The sequence below is a fragment of the Vespula pensylvanica genome, chromosome 1 (genome assembly GCF_014466175.1).
Source record: "Vespula pensylvanica isolate Volc-1 chromosome 1, ASM1446617v1, whole genome shotgun sequence".
NCBI lineage: Eukaryota > Metazoa > Arthropoda > Insecta > Hymenoptera > Vespidae > Vespula > Vespula pensylvanica.
This window is the reverse complement of record NC_057685.1, coordinates 12,084,929-12,104,342: the sequence shown is the minus strand read 5'-3', so window position 1 is coordinate 12,104,342 and position 19,414 is coordinate 12,084,929. Positions and strand designations below refer to the sequence as shown.

General features: G+C 32.8%; 4 protein-coding genes across 10 annotated transcripts in view; 2 read left to right on the top strand and 2 right to left on the bottom strand.

The window, feature by feature from the left end:
- LOC122632125 (receptor-type guanylate cyclase Gyc76C-like) overlaps positions 1–9,244 on the top strand; it is a 74,098-nt gene extending 64,854 nt beyond the window's left edge. For all 6 annotated transcript variants that reach the window (XM_043818665.1, XM_043818676.1, XM_043818674.1 and 3 more), the window contains 16 exons: positions 2,628–2,934; positions 3,177–3,323; positions 3,497–3,690; positions 3,805–3,964; positions 4,124–4,278; positions 4,523–4,810; positions 5,002–5,262; positions 5,333–5,404; positions 5,491–5,659; positions 5,735–5,884; positions 6,002–6,341; positions 6,452–6,575; positions 6,651–6,749; positions 6,827–6,971; positions 7,061–7,317; positions 7,420–9,244. In XM_043818665.1, coding sequence (XP_043674600.1) covers positions 2,628–2,934; positions 3,177–3,323; positions 3,497–3,690; positions 3,805–3,964; positions 4,124–4,278; positions 4,523–4,810; positions 5,002–5,262; positions 5,333–5,404; positions 5,491–5,659; positions 5,735–5,884; positions 6,002–6,341; positions 6,452–6,575; positions 6,651–6,749; positions 6,827–6,971; positions 7,061–7,317; positions 7,420–8,334 — 3,783 coding nt within the window. In that variant the 3' untranslated portion in view covers positions 8,335–9,244. The remainder of the gene's footprint in view (positions 1–2,627; positions 2,935–3,176; positions 3,324–3,496; positions 3,691–3,804; positions 3,965–4,123; positions 4,279–4,522; positions 4,811–5,001; positions 5,263–5,332; positions 5,405–5,490; positions 5,660–5,734; positions 5,885–6,001; positions 6,342–6,451; positions 6,576–6,650; positions 6,750–6,826; positions 6,972–7,060; positions 7,318–7,419) is intronic.
- Positions 9,245–9,416: 172 nt separating this feature from the next.
- LOC122632180 (NADH dehydrogenase [ubiquinone] 1 alpha subcomplex subunit 6) lies at positions 9,417–10,680 on the bottom strand. Its single transcript, XM_043818710.1, has 3 exons — positions 10,332–10,680; positions 9,890–10,005; positions 9,417–9,715 (listed from the first exon to the last, which is right to left on the bottom strand). Exons 1-3 carry the CDS (start codon positions 10,456–10,458, stop codon positions 9,587–9,589), a joined length of 372 nt encoding a protein of 123 aa, XP_043674645.1. The 5' UTR covers positions 10,459–10,680; the 3' UTR covers positions 9,417–9,586.
- Positions 10,681–11,378: 698 nt separating this feature from the next.
- On the bottom strand, positions 11,379–14,065 carry LOC122632160 (protein-L-isoaspartate(D-aspartate) O-methyltransferase-like). 2 transcript variants are annotated; one of them, XM_043818707.1, is made up of 6 exons: positions 13,760–14,065; positions 13,333–13,411; positions 13,134–13,273; positions 12,218–12,443; positions 11,793–11,878; positions 11,379–11,723 (listed from the first exon to the last, which is right to left on the bottom strand). In XM_043818707.1, exons 2-6 carry the CDS (start codon positions 13,385–13,387, stop codon positions 11,541–11,543), a joined length of 690 nt encoding a protein of 229 aa, XP_043674642.1. In that variant the 5' UTR covers positions 13,388–13,411; positions 13,760–14,065; the 3' UTR covers positions 11,379–11,540. The 2 variants fall into 2 exon arrangements, with proteins under 2 accessions (XP_043674642.1, XP_043674636.1); XM_043818701.1 differs by having other exon boundaries at positions 13,333–13,399; positions 13,760–14,061.
- Positions 14,066–15,251: 1,186 nt separating this feature from the next.
- Positions 15,252–19,347, top strand: LOC122632155 (facilitated trehalose transporter Tret1-like). The gene is made up of 4 exons (XM_043818687.1): positions 15,252–16,491; positions 16,714–17,281; positions 17,424–17,625; positions 18,168–19,347. Exons 1-4 carry the CDS (start codon positions 16,425–16,427, stop codon positions 18,774–18,776), a joined length of 1,446 nt encoding a protein of 481 aa, XP_043674622.1. The 5' UTR covers positions 15,252–16,424; the 3' UTR covers positions 18,777–19,347.
- The last annotated feature ends 67 nt before the right edge of the window (positions 19,348–19,414 follow it).

The window sequence follows — 19,414 nt, the reverse complement described above, 5'->3', positions numbered from 1 at the left end:
GAGAGAGAGAGAGAGAGAGAGAGAGAGAGAGAGAGAGAGAGAGAGAGAGGGCGGAGAGAGAGGAGAGAGGAGAGAAACCCGTCCGTTGTGTGTAGCACGTTGGAGATCTCGACTCTGGAGCTCCCTCAAGGTGGTCTCGTCTAAATATAGCCGAGTGGAGCTCAGAATAACACCACGTCGAGCCGGCAATGACCAAAGCCCACCTCACCTCGTCGACGAAGCAGGATAAACCGACCAAGCGGGTCACTTTCATATACTTCAATCGATCTTCAAAATCACACAACATACAAACGCGATACAAGTTATGAAAACGATCGATCGATCGATCAATCGATCTTTGACATCATTCACGATCACTCGTAAAAGTCATCGACAAAAATTCTAATATTTAATTGATTTTATTAATGAGATAGATTTATTAGGCTTCTAATGATTGAACAGTAAGATAAAATTATGTACAATTTATCAAAATATTATTTTTTCTAATTAATAACTTTATAGGGTATACATAAATTTTATGTTTATGTGTGTGCATGTGTCTACATGATTATATATTTTATTTATTTTATTATTATTAATATTATAATTTTATTATCTATATATAATTATATATAATCGCATATATATTAATATAAGCCTTGAAATAATTTTCAATTTGCTTAATAAAAAGTGATATCTAAAATCACTTTTTCTAATCAATTATAATTATATTATAGAGTTATTGATTACAAAAAAGTAATTTATGTATTAAACAAATCAAGGGATGACTAAAAAAATCGATAATATGATCTTCGATTATTATATAAATAAAATATGCAGCGTTTATGCGATTAATAATAAAACGTAGACATGTAAACAACATGTAAATCTTTACATTTGTAATGGTACTTCCTCTCCGAAGAAGCAACGTCAAAGTCAATTGCGAACTGAGCGCGTTGTTTTACACGCCGATTACAATGATTTCACCGTCACGGCGGTATGCATCGTGTCAATTTAGTTCTCGCATAGCGTTAGAACAGAACAAGCTACCACCGGCTGCAATTTCTGCACTGCTACGTTTAACATATAATCATTCACTTTACCGTTTTACAGAACCAGATCGTTACGGTTCGCGAGATTTTCTTGATCCTCGATCTGAAATTTGCTGTCATCGCCAGGGATCAAAGAAGCGAAAGTTAACCATTGTAGAAAACTGATAGATAATGGATAAAAATTTTATCGAGATAGAGATATTACATATATACGTGCGTACGTGTATATGTATATAAATATACAAGCGATATATTCTATTAATTTTATTTATTAATTCTTTTTACTTAAAAGTAATTATGTACTAAATGAAAAACCTTCTTGATAAATCTCTCTCTCTCTCTCTCTATATATATATAGTTCTGAAATTTGATAACATCGTAATGAGATAAAAATTTTCTATCATAAAAAAATGCTATCATAAAAAAATATAAACAATAAATTAGACGTCTCATTTTCCATACATACATACATATATGCATGAATGCATACATATTTAAACATACATATATATGTGTGTTTATATATTTATATATATATATATATATATATACACACACACATATATATATATACACACTTTTGAAGAAGAACTGACCCTCAGTTGTCACGTTTAATTTATATGTTAATGAGCGGCATGTCACATTTCAGGCGGTACGAAGAGCAACTCGCGGCACAGCCGCCACCGCCACCCGTTCGTTCGCTCGCCCGTTCATTCCACTTTCCTCTTACCCTTCCTTCCTTGCACGCCACGAGTTTATATTTAACTCGCGCCACACACCATGGTACCAGGCGCAGCCCACTTTGCTCCGCTACGCTCTCTTTCTATCTCTTTCTCTCCCACGAGTGCATTCGACTTGCTCTCCTGGCCGCTCCTCTCTTTCTCTCTCTCTCTCTCTCTCTCTCTCTCTCTATCTATCTATCTATCTATCTATCTCTCTCTTTCTCTTTTTATCTCTCTGTCTTTGCCGTCTACATTTTTCTCTTTCTCTCTTTTTGTCTATCTTTCACCCTTTCTCTTTGTTTGTCTTTCCCTATGATTACTGCACAATACTTTGCACTTCATATGCTTCGGAATAATCCGGAATTCTATAAAACTCAACTTCCCAAACTCAAATCTTCCACATCTCCCGATATTCCTCGAGTATCTTTGATCCAACTCAGCGCATTCCACGATTATTAACTCCTCGAACTGGTTATTTACTTACTCGAGCGAGTTCGAGAGCGACGCCGATCATCACCGTTTATGACTCCATCGATTTAAAGCAATTTTCTTTTTCTTCTTCTTTTTTATTTCTTTTTTTTTTTTATCTCGAGTGGATTAATTAAAGTCAACTTTAATTTATAAGTTTTATACGAGACTTCCTCGGTATATCATGGATTTTTCAATCTGTTCGATTCGGTAAACCTCGTTACGAAAATGTTTATAAAAATTTATTTATTTACAGTTAAATCTTTCCATATGTTTGTTCTTAGTAATGATTACATACATTAGAACAATATATCGATGTACATATATATATATATAAATGAAGTAAAAACTCACGTCTCTCACAAGTTGAATTCAATACAATCTATAAATCAATTTGTTATTATAGAAATGTTCGGACTATAAAGCTTCGAAAGTGAACACCTTTGCAAGAACGGAGCCGCCAGATACGCAAGTTACAAAGTCGGTGATAGCTCTTCTACTCCATTACGGCTGGAACAAATTCACGATTATAACGGAAATCGCCTGGTCGACGGTAGCTCGTTCGCTCGAAGAACAGGCGACGAAGCACAATCTGACGGTGAATCACTACAGGACCGTCGAGGATCGTCACACTTGCTGCGAGGAGAGGCTGCCGTGCTGTCAAGTCAGCATATGGTTCCAACTTATACAGGAGACCAAAAATATGACGAGAAGTCAGTCTACATTATGTTTTTTTTCTTTTCTTTAAATTTTACGATTCCATAATTTTTCGTATCTCAAACGAGTATAGACAATTCGCACGATCATGTTTCTTTAATTATTTTTCATAAATTTCACTTTTCAACGTTTCAAAAAAATTAACGAAGTTGCGATTTCAACGAAGATCCTATCACATACAAAAAAATTTAATCTTCAAAAAATCGATCAATGAAAAATTTGTTATCTATTGTTTCAGTATACATCTTTTTGGGTACCGCTATATCTCTGATAGATATGATGAATTCGATGCTAAATCAAAGGTTACTGGACAACGGGGAATACATGGTCATACACGTGGACATGATGACATACTCACCACGAGAAGCACAAAAGTACTTATGGAGTTAGTATGCCTATTATTCAAACGACGTTCTTCAAAGTCAAGCCTTCAAACAACACCTTTTCTTTTTCCGAAAAAAAAAAAATCAATATCTTCGATAATCTTCGTATAGAAATCCATTTGAAACGAATTAAATTATTATATCATAATTAATCTGCTGATGTAAATCTTTTCAGAACCGGAACATCTCGACAGCGTGGAAAATTGTCTCGAACCGAAGGATTTTCTAAAGAAGGCAAGATCTCTTATGGTAGTCGCTTCCACGCCACCCACACAAAATTACGAGGAATTTACGAAAAAAGTTCGAGAGTATAGCAACAAGGAACCGTTCAACTTCGTTATTCCAGAACTTCTGAGAAAGTATGAAAAGGTATTTTTAAGATATGAGTAAAGATTGCAAGGACAAGGAAAGTGCAACGAGGAGATTCCTGTATCTAAAAAAAAAAAGAGATTTATATATATATATTTTTTTCGTTTTTTACAGTATGTCTCTATCCATGCGGCGTACCTTTACGATTCGGTGAAGCTGTACGCTCGTGCACTGGACCAACTTTTACGAGATCAACCGGAGCATAGTCTCCAGGATATCGTTAACAATGGAACGCAGATAATAGAGACGATCATAAAAAATCATACGTATCAAAGTAAGTACGTATAATCTGATAATCGAGACTCGACTACTATTTTGTTTTTCTTTCTTTCTTTCTTTCGATCTGATTGTAACTAAAAGATTTTCTCAATATTAAAAATTTTCTTACTTTTTCGATATTAACTTATTTACATATGATTGTCGTTGCCCGTAGGTGTAAGCGGTGCAACGATAAAGTTGGATAAGTTCGGAGATTCGGAGGGAAACTTTTCGGTGCTAGCTCTGAAGAAGGATCCCTTCCGTTTCAACAACTTTTCCTGCGATTATCAAATGAAACCTGTGGGACAGTTTCAACAAGGTGAAACTCTAGTGAGTGAGTTGTTTAATAGCATTCGTGCGAATCATTCTTTTACATGTAATAATAATGAAGCAAAAAAAGTAAAAGAAAACAAAAAAATATTAATATCTAAAAGAAATATTTATAAACAAGTCATTCTCTTTTTCTCTCTATCTCTATTTCTGTCTCTATTTATCTCTCTCTTTCTCTCTCTCTCTCTCTCTCTTTCTCTCCACCTATATTTAACTAGTATTAAAGTATATTTATCTCGTGTAGGTATACAGACCATCGGAGTCTATGGATTGGCCAGGTAAAAACAAGCCGGAAGCCGAGCCTGGTTGTGGTTTTCTCAACGAGCACTGTCCCAAAGATGATACTCATCTTCGTAGTATCGTTGCTGCCGGTGTCCTCGCTGTTTTATTATTCTGCGCCGCTGTGATCACGATGAGCATCTATCGAAGATGGAAGATCGAACAGGAGATCGAAGGTTTGCTCTGGAAGATAGATCCAGGCGAGATACATGGCTATCCTCATCTCGATAATATGATGTCTTCCCCTAGTAAGGTCAGTGACTTCGAATTTATTTTACCATTCGAATATATTTCTCTTCCACTCGAATATTGATGATATATATATATATATAAAAACAATTATATATAACAATGTAATTAAATTTATATTATTATATATAATAAAGGATATTATGTATATACATGTGTATATATTTATTTAATAATTTTTATATTTCCTTACAGTTAAGTTTAGTTAGTGCAATGTCTTACGAGTCGAGATGTGGCGGTCAAGTGTTCGCACAAACTGGCCATTACCACGGCGTAATGGTGCGAATAAAGGAGTTAAAGTTTTCAAAGAAGAAGGATATATCGCGTGATGTCATGAAGGAGATGCGTATTCTTCGTGAAATCAGACACGGTAATCTGAACTCATTCATCGGTGCGTGTGTAGAACCGATGAGGATCTTGCTGATTACCGATTATTGTGCCAAAGGAAGTCTTTATGTGAGTATTAAACGTGCCGTTTATTTAACCTTGTTAGTCATTTAATCGTCGTTATTTCCAACTTTTTTAGGACATCATCGAGAACGAAGATATAAAATTAGATGATATGTTCATTGCGTCGTTAGTTCACGATCTCATTAAGGTAAGCGATCTCTTTGATGGCCAGCGTTTTATTGGTCTGTGCTACGCTATCGTAGAGTGATTTTAGAAATGATTTCTGTCGTATAGGGTATGCTTTACATTCACGAGTCATCAGTGCTAGTCTGTCACGGTAATCTAAAGTCTTCCAATTGCGTGGTGACATCACGTTGGGTACTCCAAGTTTCTGACTTTGGCTTACACGATATGCGTCACTGTGCCGAGTCTGACAGCATTGGAGAACATCAGTATTATCGAAGTAAGTTGGAACTATTTAAAACAAATTAAAAACTTTATTCGACGAAGATTACTCAATGTCTAATTCTTCTTTAAGATCTGTTTTGGAAAGCCCCTGAGTTGCTGAGGAATCCTAATGCACCGATCAAAGGCACTCAGGAAGGAGATATTTACTCTTTTGCTATTATACTGTTTGAAATAATTGGACGAAAAGGACCGTACGGAGGTGTTAATTTGGAACCCAAAGGTAACTATCACGTAATTGTAAAGAGATTTTAAACTGTAGTGACAGTCTTTCGTTAATCGGCATTTGCCAAAAGGTATAGCTGCAGAAAAATAAATATGACCGTTAACAAATTGACAGAAATCATAGACCGAGTGAAAAGGTTCCCAGAAGATGGTGAACCACCGTTTAGACCTAACGTAGAGATACTGTCCGAGTCTGAGGCAGATTGTGCTGAGTATATCGTTAGTACTATAACCGACTGTTGGGCGGAAAGTCCAGAACTTAGGCCAGACTTCAAAGCAATAAGGACGAGATTAAAGAAAATGAAAGCTGGGTGGCATCGTAATATAATGGACCAAATGATGGATATGATGGAGAAATATGCGAACAATCTCGAAGATCTAGTCAATGAACGTACACGTTTACTTTTCGAGGAGAAACAAAAAACTGAAGACCTGCTACATAGAATGTTACCTGAGTGAGTCTTATTTGCGATATTTTCTTTATTATACACACATACACACACATTAGTTGTATCATCATTAATAGATAAAGTTCCTCATACATTTTTTCTTTAATTTGATTCAGACCGGTTGCCTATTGTTTAACAAACGGTATAGGAGTAGAACCTGAAGCGTTTGATTTGGTAACCATATATTTCAGCGACATCGTTGGTTTCACAGCGATGTCGGCAGAGAGTACGCCGTTCCAGGTACGTGTAAGATAATAGAACTATTCTTAATTACATCTTATATCCTAATTAACAAACTTTACACTCTTTCTTCAGGTGGTAAACTTTCTCAACGATCTGTATACTCTGTTCGATCGCATAATCAAAGGATATGATGTGTACAAAGTAGAAACTATAGGAGATGCCTACATGGTTGTGAGTACGATATACTAAGATATTAAACTTATCTATTAATGAATATCTTAATCTCATGATTTACTACTGTTGATTAGGTGTCAGGATTACCGATAAAAAATGGAAACCGACATGCCGGAGAAATAGCGTCGATGTCCTTGGAATTACTTAATGCCGTTAAGCATCACACGATAGCTCACCGTCCTCAGGAAACTCTTAAACTTCGTATTGGGATTCACACAGGTAAAATAAAACGCGTAACGAATAATAAACATTTCCTATTGGAATTCATATAGGTAAAACGATGTAATACATATTTTTCAAAAACGCAGGCCCCGTAGTCGCAGGTGTAGTAGGATTAACAATGCCTAGATATTGTTTATTTGGCGATACGGTGAATACTGCGTCAAGAATGGAATCGAACGGTGAACCATTACGTATTCACATAAGTAATCAATGCAAAGATGCTTTGGATAAAATAGGTGGTTACATTATCGAGGAACGTGGTTTGGTGAATATGAAGGGCAAAGGCGAAGTGAAAACTTATTGGCTTACAGGAGCCACGGAAAAAGCTATTCAGAAAAGAGAGGTATAAAAAGAATTTGAATTTCATTCTTAATTTTATCTTACATTGTTCACTCAAATATTTATATTCGTAAGAAGTTCATATTAAATATGTTAACATTTATAGGTGGACGTTGGTGATCTTCCACCACTTTTCTGCAGACCAAGAAGGAGTCCAAAATTAAATTCAGATTCACGTCAGGCGTCGTTATTAGCTGGTTTAGGTGCTGGTAGTCGAAGACAATCGAGTGTCCCACGTCCAGCTGCTGACGACTCGTCCTCGCAATGCGGTGGATCGAGTCCAATACCAAGATCACTTCATGTTCGGAAATTGGAACGATCTCCACTTTGTTTAACGGATAGCTTATCAAAGACTACATTGGAAAATGTTCCACTACGGGAAGAAGCTGCAAATCGTGCTGTTAATATCAAACTCGCACTCGACGACTTTTTCATAGATGCTAAACCGAAATTTCGAAAGAATGAAAGAGTATTGTCTATCATCGCGTCTTCCTCGACGACTAGCGATTATCCATCTCAAACGGTTATAAGAGAATCTCGTTCATTAGATCCTTTTCCATTCGAGGCCTATGCAAAGAGATTCGAACAAGAGAACTTTTGTTGGAAGGAACCGAAAAAGAGTTTTCGATCGTTGGAAAATTGTGACAAGTGTGTTGGGACCAACTCGAAAACCGATCTTACCGGTAAAGTGTTGAACAATAATTATCCGAATGGCAATATGATAATCATACCTCACACCGACGTAACGTCGAACGAAGCGGAGACTCCCTTACTGATGGGTGACGAAAGTGGTTGTATAGGAGAAATATTGCCGGTGAAACGTTGGCGCTCTTTGGATCAAGTGGTACCTGCTCCCAGTACGGACAATGTGCCTGACAAAAAGTCTTCCGCACGAAATTCTATAAGAAGCTGGCTGGTAAATCTGTTTAATGGTAATGGATTACGCAATAGCGATGTTTCTTTAAGAAGGGGTGTTATTGCTGGATACGATATACAGTCAGAGCGTGAGAGTATAGTTTGAATGAATTGTTTTTTTATTACCCTTACTACGCTTCTCCTTCTTAAAAGGAAACAAGTTTATGATGACGTAGTAGAAGAATCTTGTATATCGAGAACGAAAGTGTATAATGTATATTATGTTTATGAGTCATAAGCATGATTAATTGTTGCCATGTTTTTTTAGATTATGTACGTGAAATTTACATATATATATATATATATATATATATATATATATATATATATATATATATAGTACGTATATATGTATACATATATATCTACATATCATATACATATGTATGTATGTATGCATGTATGTATATATATATATATATATGTGCGTGTGAAAGTTACCGACAGTGTATATTTTTATTACATAGATATTTTATAATTCGTACTATATAAACTGTGCGTCAGCGTCGATGCCGAAAGTGACTTACGTAGCGCAGGACTGTTGCCTTGCCTGTTAAGATTTTTAATCCGAATACGTAATAAGGACAGACAAGAAATTATTTTATAAATATCGTTCTAACCAAAGTGTAAAGATGCGCGAGATCACTCCGATCTCTTACGAGTTAGCATAATAAAACTTCTTGCGTAGAAGAAAATGGGCTAACGCAGCTGGAGTATACGTACGTCTTCCGCATACATCGTTCAATTTGCTCCATGCTCATGTTTAAAGTATGTACATATGGTGTATGTACGTAAATACTTGCATACGTACGTACATATATATATGTGTATATATATATATGTATGTATGTATATGTATATACGTACATGTATATATGTGTACACACTCGTGTATATGTATGTGTATCTATAATTTTAAACTCGTTCACTGAAGGAAGCAAATTATCTGTATGGCTGTGAAAAGTGAACTAGATTGTACCTAAGGTGCTTAGTAATATATGATGTTGTCAAATGTACATAACTGAACAATAATATATCGATGCAAAAAAAGTGTGAATTAAAGATAATTATTACCTTATGCAAAAATATAGACCTACCCAGCTAGAAAGTGTAACAAAATACATAATATTCTTTTTTTTATAAAAATAGATTAAACATTTAGAACTTTTGAAATAATGCACACTTATATTTTTTTATAATTAGCAACGAGATATTCTTTATTTTAATTTTTTTTGAAGAGATACATTGGTATCTGATCTAATAAATTCGGTATGTACTTACATAAATTATATAGAATTTTAGGTTTAACGGCTATAACCATTAGTTAATGTTTACTACCATTACAAATATTTGGTCTATTATTCATGACCAGCATAAAATTTGCCCAAAAAATCTTTTGGTTTTGGATTATGTGTATCTTTAAAGTGATTTAAAAGATTTCCTATAGGTTTCCAAATATTTATTACCTCCGTCAACTCTATTTGACCCTAATAAAATCATTAATTATATTCTGTTTATTAAGAAAGTTATAAAGGACTAAAATTATTAAAGCATTCTTTTGTTTCATTAATAATTATAATAATTACATATTTCACATTTAAATATAAATAATATAAAGTAAAATAATATCAATATAAAAAGTATAATACATAAACTATTACCTTGATTATAAGTAAATCGATTACTCTCACGTCTGTTATAAACTTATTCTTTAAAAATTCTGAGCGTACTTTTTCTAAACATTGCTTCTTTGTGTATGGTATGTCGTAATCAATAACTGTAATACAAATAACAATTTACAACATAAATACTTGTTTAATAATTGCACAAAAAAGTATTAAACCTTAAAGAAGTATATCATATTTCTATATGCTTACATAAGACATTACTTGAATACCTGAAATTAATAAAAAAAGAAAAATTTCATGCTGTCTAAAGAAAAAACTATTCGCGTTAAATTAAATATAATCGAAATAAATACGAAACTTTATTTCGGATCGTTTTAATCATTCTTTTAAATTATGAGAATTTTGAGGTTAAGCAACATAATAAATACTTAAATACAAATATAAATAAGTAATCAACAAAAATGTTTTTACATACCTATAAAAGGTACTTGTCTACACCAAGCTCTATAAAGGGCTAAGACTCTTCTACGTGCTTCAGCATGATTAGAAGATAAAATGGGTCGAGCTTGACGAATAACCCGCACAATCGAGGGCGAAGCCATTTTGAACACTACGTATTCCAAGTACTACTAATTTTGAAAAGATATAGCTACCAAAATGACGTCCATGAAATATTTAATGAACAATTTATAAAATTATTTTGCTTATATTAATACACTTTAGTCACGTTATTTATCTTGTTTTATAAAAATAAAGAGTGTATTCGATACAAAAGCCGAATAAACTTGAAAAAATTATTAAACTATCTCACATAGTTTATAAACAGATGACACTATTTATATATTATGTATTAAATAATATGTATTAAATTTTATATAAGTTCGTATATACTTTATATAGTTCATGCTACAATCGGCCTGCGCATGCGCATTGATAAATTTATCCCTGTTTTTCGCTTATAGCGCCACTAGGCGTCATTTTTGTGTAATATTCGAGGCGCTTTGTTTGATAGAAAAACAATATCAATTGAAATTATAGGTATATGTATATATTTATTGTTTTTATGTTAGAGCAAGTACGACATTCATACAGGATAAAAGTTTAGTTCATTTTGTTCCTTCGACGTGTTACAACTACTTCGTTCTTAATAATTTATTGCGTAGAAATATTAAACTCTCATTTATTTTTAATTTTACATATTTTATTATCTACGAAGTGGGTTTCTGTACGCAACAATCTCTTTGCGGTGAAATCTGGACAAACAATATTACTTGCGAAGTAACGTATATTTGTATAATTGTAATACAACGCAAGTATTTTTGAGTCAATAGACTACATTCGTGTAAATTACTTCATTTAAAAAATTTTGTTAAAGTATATTCGAAAGACAATCAAGTAACACATTAATCGTTATTTTAAATTGTCAAATACTTTTTGAAATATCTCAAATTAGAAATATTTTAATTCCTTTGTCGCATATTTTAGAAATTAATGTCATAAGGAATAAGTATAACACTTAGGGTGTAAGTAAAATATATTTTATTAATATACCATTAGTCAAAAAGGGGCAACTACTTCTATAATTTGCTTATGCGTAAAATAAAGTAGCACAGTGGTTCCAATATCAACGATTACTGGTAAGCAATTTGCTATCATAGATTTGTAGCAAAGCTTACTAAGTACTTCAGTTACGCAATTGTGTACTAGGATCAGTTAGAGGAACGTACGAAACTTGCATTAGCTTCTGTTTTGTAGTAGATCCATCTGCATGCTTATCCACTTGTAGTAGATCTTGAAACCTTTGGAAACCTTCAATGGCAACTACAGGGCAGATAAGTCGACCTCCAGGAGCTAGCTGGTCTACCAACTACAGATATGTAAAATTGTAATAATCAAATAGATAAACATAAAGATTTTTTTCTTTATTTTTTCATACTTGTTGCGGAAGAGTTTCAGCCGCAGCTCCAACATGTATAGCATTGTAAGGTCCGTCAGCATCATGTCCCAATCTGCCATCTCCCACTAGTTGCATTCACAATGATCTGTTGTTAATCTCCAGTCTATCTTTTATGATTACAGCAAAGTCACACAGATGATGGACAGAGATCCGTTTGATTCTTCGTGGTAATACCTACTCCACGTGGATAGATTACGAGTTTTTCACATTTCAACTAGACTTTTATTATTTATTATCCCTTGCCTTTTTTTTTTACAAATATGCCTGATAATGATAGCAAAAAGTAGAAACAGTTACAGAAGGGATGTTGTTTAGTTCCCGTTATGGCTCATAATCATAATCCTAAAATATTTTTTCTTTTCCACGCGGCAACATTAGTCAAGCAGTAGTCCCAATAATCTTACCAATGAATTTCAGACGGCCATCTTTGAGAAAATGCGGACAGTCCTCTCGTACATTTCTCGTAGAAACTTCTATTAGCTCGGGAATATGCTCAATACCGATGACTCGTCCACGAGGACCAACCATAAAAGCCATACAAGCAGATAAATATCCGGAACCTGAACCGACATCTAATGCCCTAGCACCATCAAAGAGCTGATCGGAGAGGATCGACAATGCATAGGCATGCTAAAACATAGAAATAAAATCGAAATACGTCCTTTAATATATAAAGCAAAATAAGTAGAATATTCAGAAAATATTTCAATCATCATATAATGTTTGTAAATAATATATATAAATATGTTTGTAAATATATATATATATATATATATATATATATATATATATATATTGTGTAAAAAACAGACATTAATATGTATGTGTTCATTTGTAAATATATGTCTGGAAAATCTCCAATAGCCAGTAAAGATATCTATTTAACATAAGTAATAAAGAATGATAAGGGGGTTAAACTGATACCCCTTTGATGAAATGTCAGCATTACTTCTTCTTAATACAAACATTTAGATTATTTTTAATTTAATTAAAATGAGTCTTTAAGGAGCATAAATTCAGCTGAACAATTTTAGTTATCATATTTATTGAGGTTTGATATATCATTGTGTGCTTAGTCTTGACAGTCTTCTTGAAATGCAAATAATAAATGGAAAGACAATCATAAGTATCAATATATTGACATTGCTTTATCTTCTTATTGGCACAGAATACTGACACAGTTGTGACTTTAAAGACTTTATATGTCTTTATATACATTAACATAACCTTGATGAAATATACAATGTCAATAGAATGTTATAATTTTAGTAATGTCATAATTCATGATTCACAGAATTAAAAAAGAAAAAATTTACTTACCATATGTGGAGCACTGATTGTAACATTGTAACCAATTTTTCTAGGTCGATCAAGATAAGGATCTGCTTCATGACAGTATCTTGCTCTATCTACTGCAAGCATAGCAGCTTCTGCTCTAGCAGTTGCCAGTATGCCAGTTTCTAAAAACACAATTTAATTCGATACAAGTTTCTTATTACTTATTAACGCGTTACGTTACCTTTTAGCTTGGTCACCATCTCTTGATTTGTTACACCATTGCAGTGCCATGCCATGCTCCACAAATGCTGCAATATCCACTATATATATATATATATATATATATATATATATATATATATATATAATAAATTAACAATATAAACTTTTTTGTTAACAAAAAAAGATTTATATATTACAGAAAGTTTTGATATCGTTAAAAGAAACATAAAATATATAATAGCAACAAAAATAACATTGTTTGAACGTCTTCGTTAAAAAAAAAGAAATCGTAACCTAACAATTACAGTACAAAATAAATCTCTTTTGTTTGCCACAAAGCTGTGTATAGTTACATGCAAATTTTCAACTAGGAAATAATAGCTACAGCTCGTTGATATTCAAATAGAGACGTAAAAAAACATTCTCGAGAATAATTTGAAACATACCTTGTATTATTACAACCGTTTCTTGACAGTTAGCGACCCTTAGGGTGTGTTGTGTCATGAATGGAAGCGAGTAGAGTGGAGGGGAGGAAAGAATCAGCTGATAGGAATGCCTTGATATCGATTTGGCCCGGGAACGACGTGGACACACGTTTTGAGTTCGTCAACGATCCCACTTTGGCCTTCCTTCTCGAGTAGTCCTTAGATTAATTTCAAAGTTCTCGCGGAAGTGTGTCCGGAAGTCGAGTCAAGAATTTCGACGATCACCACGCTTTTCGTACGCGAGTTTACTTGTAAAAAAATACGAATGATTGATAATACTCTCGAAATTGTTAGTAAAAAGAATGATTCGTGATCATTTCAGAAATTTATATTTTTCCGTGATATATGATCTTTTTGTCGATCTAATGATCTTGTCAAAAAAGTGTCGTTTTTTGTTTTCGTTTTATCATTCAATGATTTTTCATTGATTAAATGGTACGTGTTATATTATATTAACGCGTCGAATAATATTTGCATACATTTTTGACAAATCATTTACAATCAGTTTCTTTCTATCGTATTTTCCAAGATCTTTAATCGATATAAGCAAATTTAAAAAATTCAAAAGTTCTCGCGTAAATCGCGTAAATTTATAGAAATCATAAGATTGAAAAGGAAAGACCATTGTGTATCATGCGAGTGTTTGAAATTTTAACGAGGTACTTACATTCTCTCACACCAACTTCCACTCGTTAAAATTAACCATACATATGTCGTAAATAATCGTTGTAGAGTAACTCATAAATTAAACTTTTTCTGAGATACTGCGGAAAGATTTCATTATAAATCATCGACGAACTTCATTGCTAAATTTTTAAACAAATTGATTTAAAACAAGCACCACGAGATCTTCCGCATTTATATGTTATGAATTCGATACGATCGGAGATGTCTGGAAAGGTTGAGAAGAAAAAAAAACAACAAAAAAAAAAAAAACAAAGAAAAAGAAGGAAGAAAAAAGAAATCTACGCTTTTAAAACAAATATTTTATGAGATATTCGCCAAACATGAAATGTTTTATCTAAAAGATAACGAATATTTGTTATCATCTAATTTTCAGTATGCTTTGTAATTAGAATATTTTTATTTTTAATTTCGTATTACTAATACAGACTTTGTAAATATATCAAAGTAACAGGTTCATGAATAGTATAAATGCAAACGCGTTCATTCTTCACATTTCACAGTCATACTTAACGCACTTCAAATTTCGAAGTCATGAAGGGTTTTGACAAGGAGAACACTAATTTTTTAATTAAAATAGAACGTACTTATTGCAAATTAATTCATAGGAAACATCTTTATTTGCATTATGAAATTATTCAAAACTTATTCAAAATATAACACAAAAAAATAACATCTGATATATAATCATATTTAAAAAATAAAAATTAGATCATCTCATTTATGAACTGCATTTAATATTTTAATATTTTAGTTATTTTAGAATATCTTATTTTAGAATATCTTATTTTAGAATAACCAGCGTAAGTTTGACAAATTATCAAAGTTCTTTCGTAATGGATAGAATGATTAAATGATATTTCATTACAGAATATTCGATTTTACTAAATATCAAAGAACTTTTGCCCTTTCTTAAGATTCCTGTTATCCTCGCATAAATCTCTTTATTTTTAATTCATTACCGGGGAAAGGTCCCGAGGGAAATGTCCATTTACTAACCGTATTCAACTCAATTCTTACGTTCATTTAACTTTATTCTTAAAATTAACTCAACTTAATTGTTAAAATATTTTCGACATAAAATTTTCCAATGTTAATTATTTTTTATGCAAATTATAGAAAAGAAATACAAATGATTAACGTCTGAAGTTAGATATATTTGATTTTCAAATACATTAATTAGAACGATTGGAATATTACGTGGTTTTCTGTTTTCATATCTAATGCAATAACAAGTTAATTTCGGATCAATTCACATGAATGACGATCATGAAAATGTCATAAGATAAGAGATTTTCGAAGAATAATCGAGATTTTATAGAAATATAAAAAAATCACGAGGAATGAGGAAAGTTATTTTCCTTGGTTTTAATCTTGATTGATAATTAATATTATTCTTTGATCAAGGATCTTTTACAGGAAATGTTATAAGGAGTGAAAAAAAAAGAAAAGGAAGATAAAAATATCATTAAGAACTATAGAACCGATAAGAAGATACGCGAAGATATACATTTACACATATTTGAACGCGCGTTCACGTAGCAAGTAGATATGATAAAAAGTCATGCGCGTTCAGTTACAAGGGGTTGTCGATACCGATATAAATTGACGTACAGATCGTCCCATAGAGCGCAGATAGTCGATCCCTCGGTTAAGATACATAGAGAAGAATAGAAAGAGAAAGATTTTCATAGATTTTTTTCGAGGATCTTTCGATCGATTCGATTATTCACAGTGAATTTAATTCGAACGATCGAACGATCGATCTTGGCTAACTTTCATTATAAGATCGTTCGAGTTTTGATCGATTGTCATCGTGAGTCACTTTCGTTTTACATATTTTGATGACAAAACAAAATTTTTTTTCTATCGATCAAGATCAAACTTTGTAAATCGTGCACCAAAAATTGACTAGTTCTTCGTCCTAAATATATTCAACGCGATGGAGGACATCAAGGAGCGAATGGATGACCCAGGAAAGTTTCGACAATTTGTAGCAGCGATGGTTGGTGAGTATCTTTCGTAAAACTTTAAATTTGTTCTTATTTTATTTAACTTCGAAAGTCAAAGTGAGAAGAAAGTGCTATAAAAGAGATATATCTAAAGGAAAAAGGGAAAACTTCGGTGCAAAAGTTTTCGACAGTTTAAGACAAAGCTTTAGAAGAATTTCATGTCGAATTGAAAGAAAGAAATCAATGAGTAATATTTCTTTCTTTTCTTTTTTTTTACAGTGAATCTAGCAACCATGACGTATGGGACAATGATCGGTTGGCAATCACCAATGGCACCAAAATTACAAAGTGAAGATCCTCCAGTTGGAATAATAGCAATGACAAACGAAGAAGTTTCTTGGCTGAGTGCAATTATGTGTTTAGGAGGAATTGTAACAACTCCAATAATGGGTCCAATATCAGAGAAACTTGGACGCAAGATGACGGGTTGTCTTCTTGGTCTACCATTCCTGACTTGTTCTTTTTTAATGATTTTCGCGACCAATCAAATACATATCTTTATTGCACGTTTCTTCGCCGGTGTGGGTGGTGCAGGTGCGTTCTTTTTAGTCCCACTTTACGTTTCCGAAATTTGCTGCGACTCGATACGTGGTATGCTGGGTAGTCTGCTCGTTTTGGTGGTGAACGTAGGAATCCTGATAGCTTACATATTAGGTGCCTTCTTGTCTTTCAAGATCTTTAATATTTGCATCGCTGTGCTACCTATGATCTATCTAGGAAGTTTTCTTTTTCTACCAGAAACACCTGTTTATTTGATTCGCTATAATCGACTTCGTGAGGCTGATAGGTGAGTATTTGTTAAATTGATTCAATTATGTTGTCCGAGTTAGATATATCTCTTTTTTTAAATTTATCCGATCAATAGAAGATAACAATGTTGAATATATTCACGGTTCGGCCAAAACGTAGAGATGAATATTCTATTGCAGGTCTTTGATGTGGCTGAGGGCGGGACATCAATTGACGGTAGAGAGAGAGCTACTACGTTTGCAGATCGCTGCGAAGGAAGCCGCAACATCAACTAAATCCGTTGGTTTCATGGATCTCTTCAGGAATAGAGGAACAATCAAGGCATTAATAATCGCTCTAGGCATCTTCGGTGGTCAACAATTCTGTGGTATATTTGCTATGGTAAGCGCGTCCGCACTTTATTAGATGAAAAATTGCAACGAATGAACTTTGATAAGCATTATCGAGAAAAAAAAAAACAATGCAGAATAGGATTTGCTTGACTTCCATTGAATCTTTTTAACGTTATCGTCTCGATATGAGGCATAAATCTGTTGCAAGTATCATTACGCCTGACAAATAAATGTTACGTTTTTAACATTTACTCGTCATTTCTTATCTGACATTAATAATTACTGACGACATTTGAAGATAGAGCCTATCCTAAATAATTTTTTCTGAATACAATCATCTAATATACGTTTGATTTGATTTATAAATAAAGTATCATTATAAGTAAGAATTATTTATTACTTATTTATAAATCATCTTAATAAATGCAATATTTTATAATACAAATTTTTATTATTATTTTTCGTAACTATTGATTTGAATGAATAAGAATTTTATTATATTAAATTTCTTATTTAGAATTGCACTTATTTATAAATCGATCCAATAATATGTACACTAATAAAATATGATTTTTTTTTTTTTTTTTACAGATAAGCTATACTGAGACGATTTTTCGTATATCAGGGAGTTCGTTATCACCGAACACAGCTGCGATCACCGTAGGTGCCATACAAGTTATAGGATCCTATCTATCAACTTCACTGATGGAACGAACCGGTAGAAGACCTCTCCTATTAATATCCTGTATGGGGATGTGCATTTGCCATTACGTCCTTGGTACTTTCTGCTATCTTCAAGAATTGAATTATGACATTTCTGTATTTGGTTGGATACCTGTGGTAGCTTTATCGGTTTATGTGATTACATATTGTTTGGGTATGGGTCCTGGACCCTATGTGATTTGCTCTGAAATATTCGAACAGGACATCTTCAGTTTAGCAATTGCAATAACTCTTCTCTTTACTTGGATCATTGCCTTCATGGTAGTGAAGTTCTTTGCGAATTTGGTGGATCTGATCGGCATGTTCGGATGTTTCTTTATTTTGGGCACTTCCTGTATTTTAACTTTCATCTTCATTTACGTTTTTATACCAGAAACGAAGGGAAGGTCGCGAGAAGATATTTTAAATGAATTAAATGGCGGACATTCTTGGGCTTCGACGGTCGGTGATATTAAGATTTCAACGACGCATGCATGACGTTCGTTAGAGATTGCTATAATTGAAGAGAAAATGGATGTTCTCTTAGATGAATCGAAAATTTCTTAGATAATAATAAGTAAAGATTGTTGAGAAAGTGAACATTGATTTGTTGGCTGTGCAATGAGTGCTTCAATAGCTGTTATGTATGAAGTATATCGATCGGCTGGACCGATTTTTGCGAATCGTTCTTTTGAACTTTGTACAAAGAATATTTTACTTTTAAAAAAGTATATATATATACATATATATTACAATAATATTTTATATCAATAATATAAGTATAGATTATATAGGATAAATAAGATATGATTGAAGGATATTGAAAAAAGAAATATTTGTGTGTTATAGACAAATCACACTATATTTTAAATAATATTATTTTTTTCCTATATAGTGTTCGTTCTAAAACCTATAAATACAATGTTTAGGTGAATGTTTCAATGTTTTCTATAATATGGTAAAAGAAATCAGCGATGATAATTATTACAAGTATTTTATATTTGTATCCACTTGCTTTTTCTATCTCTACATTTTCTTCTTATTTATTAATTAAATTATAATGCCCGAAAAGAGCTTAGTATATATATATATATATATATATATATATATATATGTATGTATGTGTGTGTGTGTAC

Excerpts from the sequence above, each read along its gene's own strand:
- LOC122632180 (XM_043818710.1), bottom strand. The coding sequence starts at position 10,458 with ATGGCTTCGCCCTCGATTGTGCGGGTTATTCGTCAAGCTCGACCCATT. Across the intron at positions 10,006-10,331 it reads TAGACAAGTACCTTTTATAG|TTATTGATTACGACATACCA; the intron begins GTATGTAAAAAC and ends TTTGTATTACAG. Across the intron at positions 9,716-9,889 it reads TCGATTTACTTATAATCAAG|GGTCAAATAGAGTTGACGGA; the intron begins GTAATAGTTTAT and ends TGATTTTATTAG.
- LOC122632155 (XM_043818687.1), top strand. The coding sequence starts at position 16,425 with ATGGAGGACATCAAGGAGCGAATGGATGACCCAGGAAAGTTTCGACAA. Across the intron at positions 16,492-16,713 it reads ATTTGTAGCAGCGATGGTTG|TGAATCTAGCAACCATGACG; the intron begins GTGAGTATCTTT and ends TTTTTTTTACAG. Across the intron at positions 17,626-18,167 it reads TCTGTGGTATATTTGCTATG|ATAAGCTATACTGAGACGAT; the intron begins GTAAGCGCGTCC and ends TTTTTTTTACAG.
- LOC122632160 (XM_043818707.1), bottom strand. The coding sequence starts at position 13,387 with ATGGCATGGCACTGCAATGGTGTAACAAATCAAGAGATGGTGACCAAG. Across the intron at positions 13,274-13,332 it reads GATGGTGACCAAGCTAAAAG|AAACTGGCATACTGGCAACT; the intron begins GTAACGTAACGC and ends TTGTGTTTTTAG. Across the intron at positions 11,724-11,792 it reads CTGAAACTCTTCCGCAACAA|TTGGTAGACCAGCTAGCTCC; the intron begins GTATGAAAAAAT and ends ACATATCTGTAG.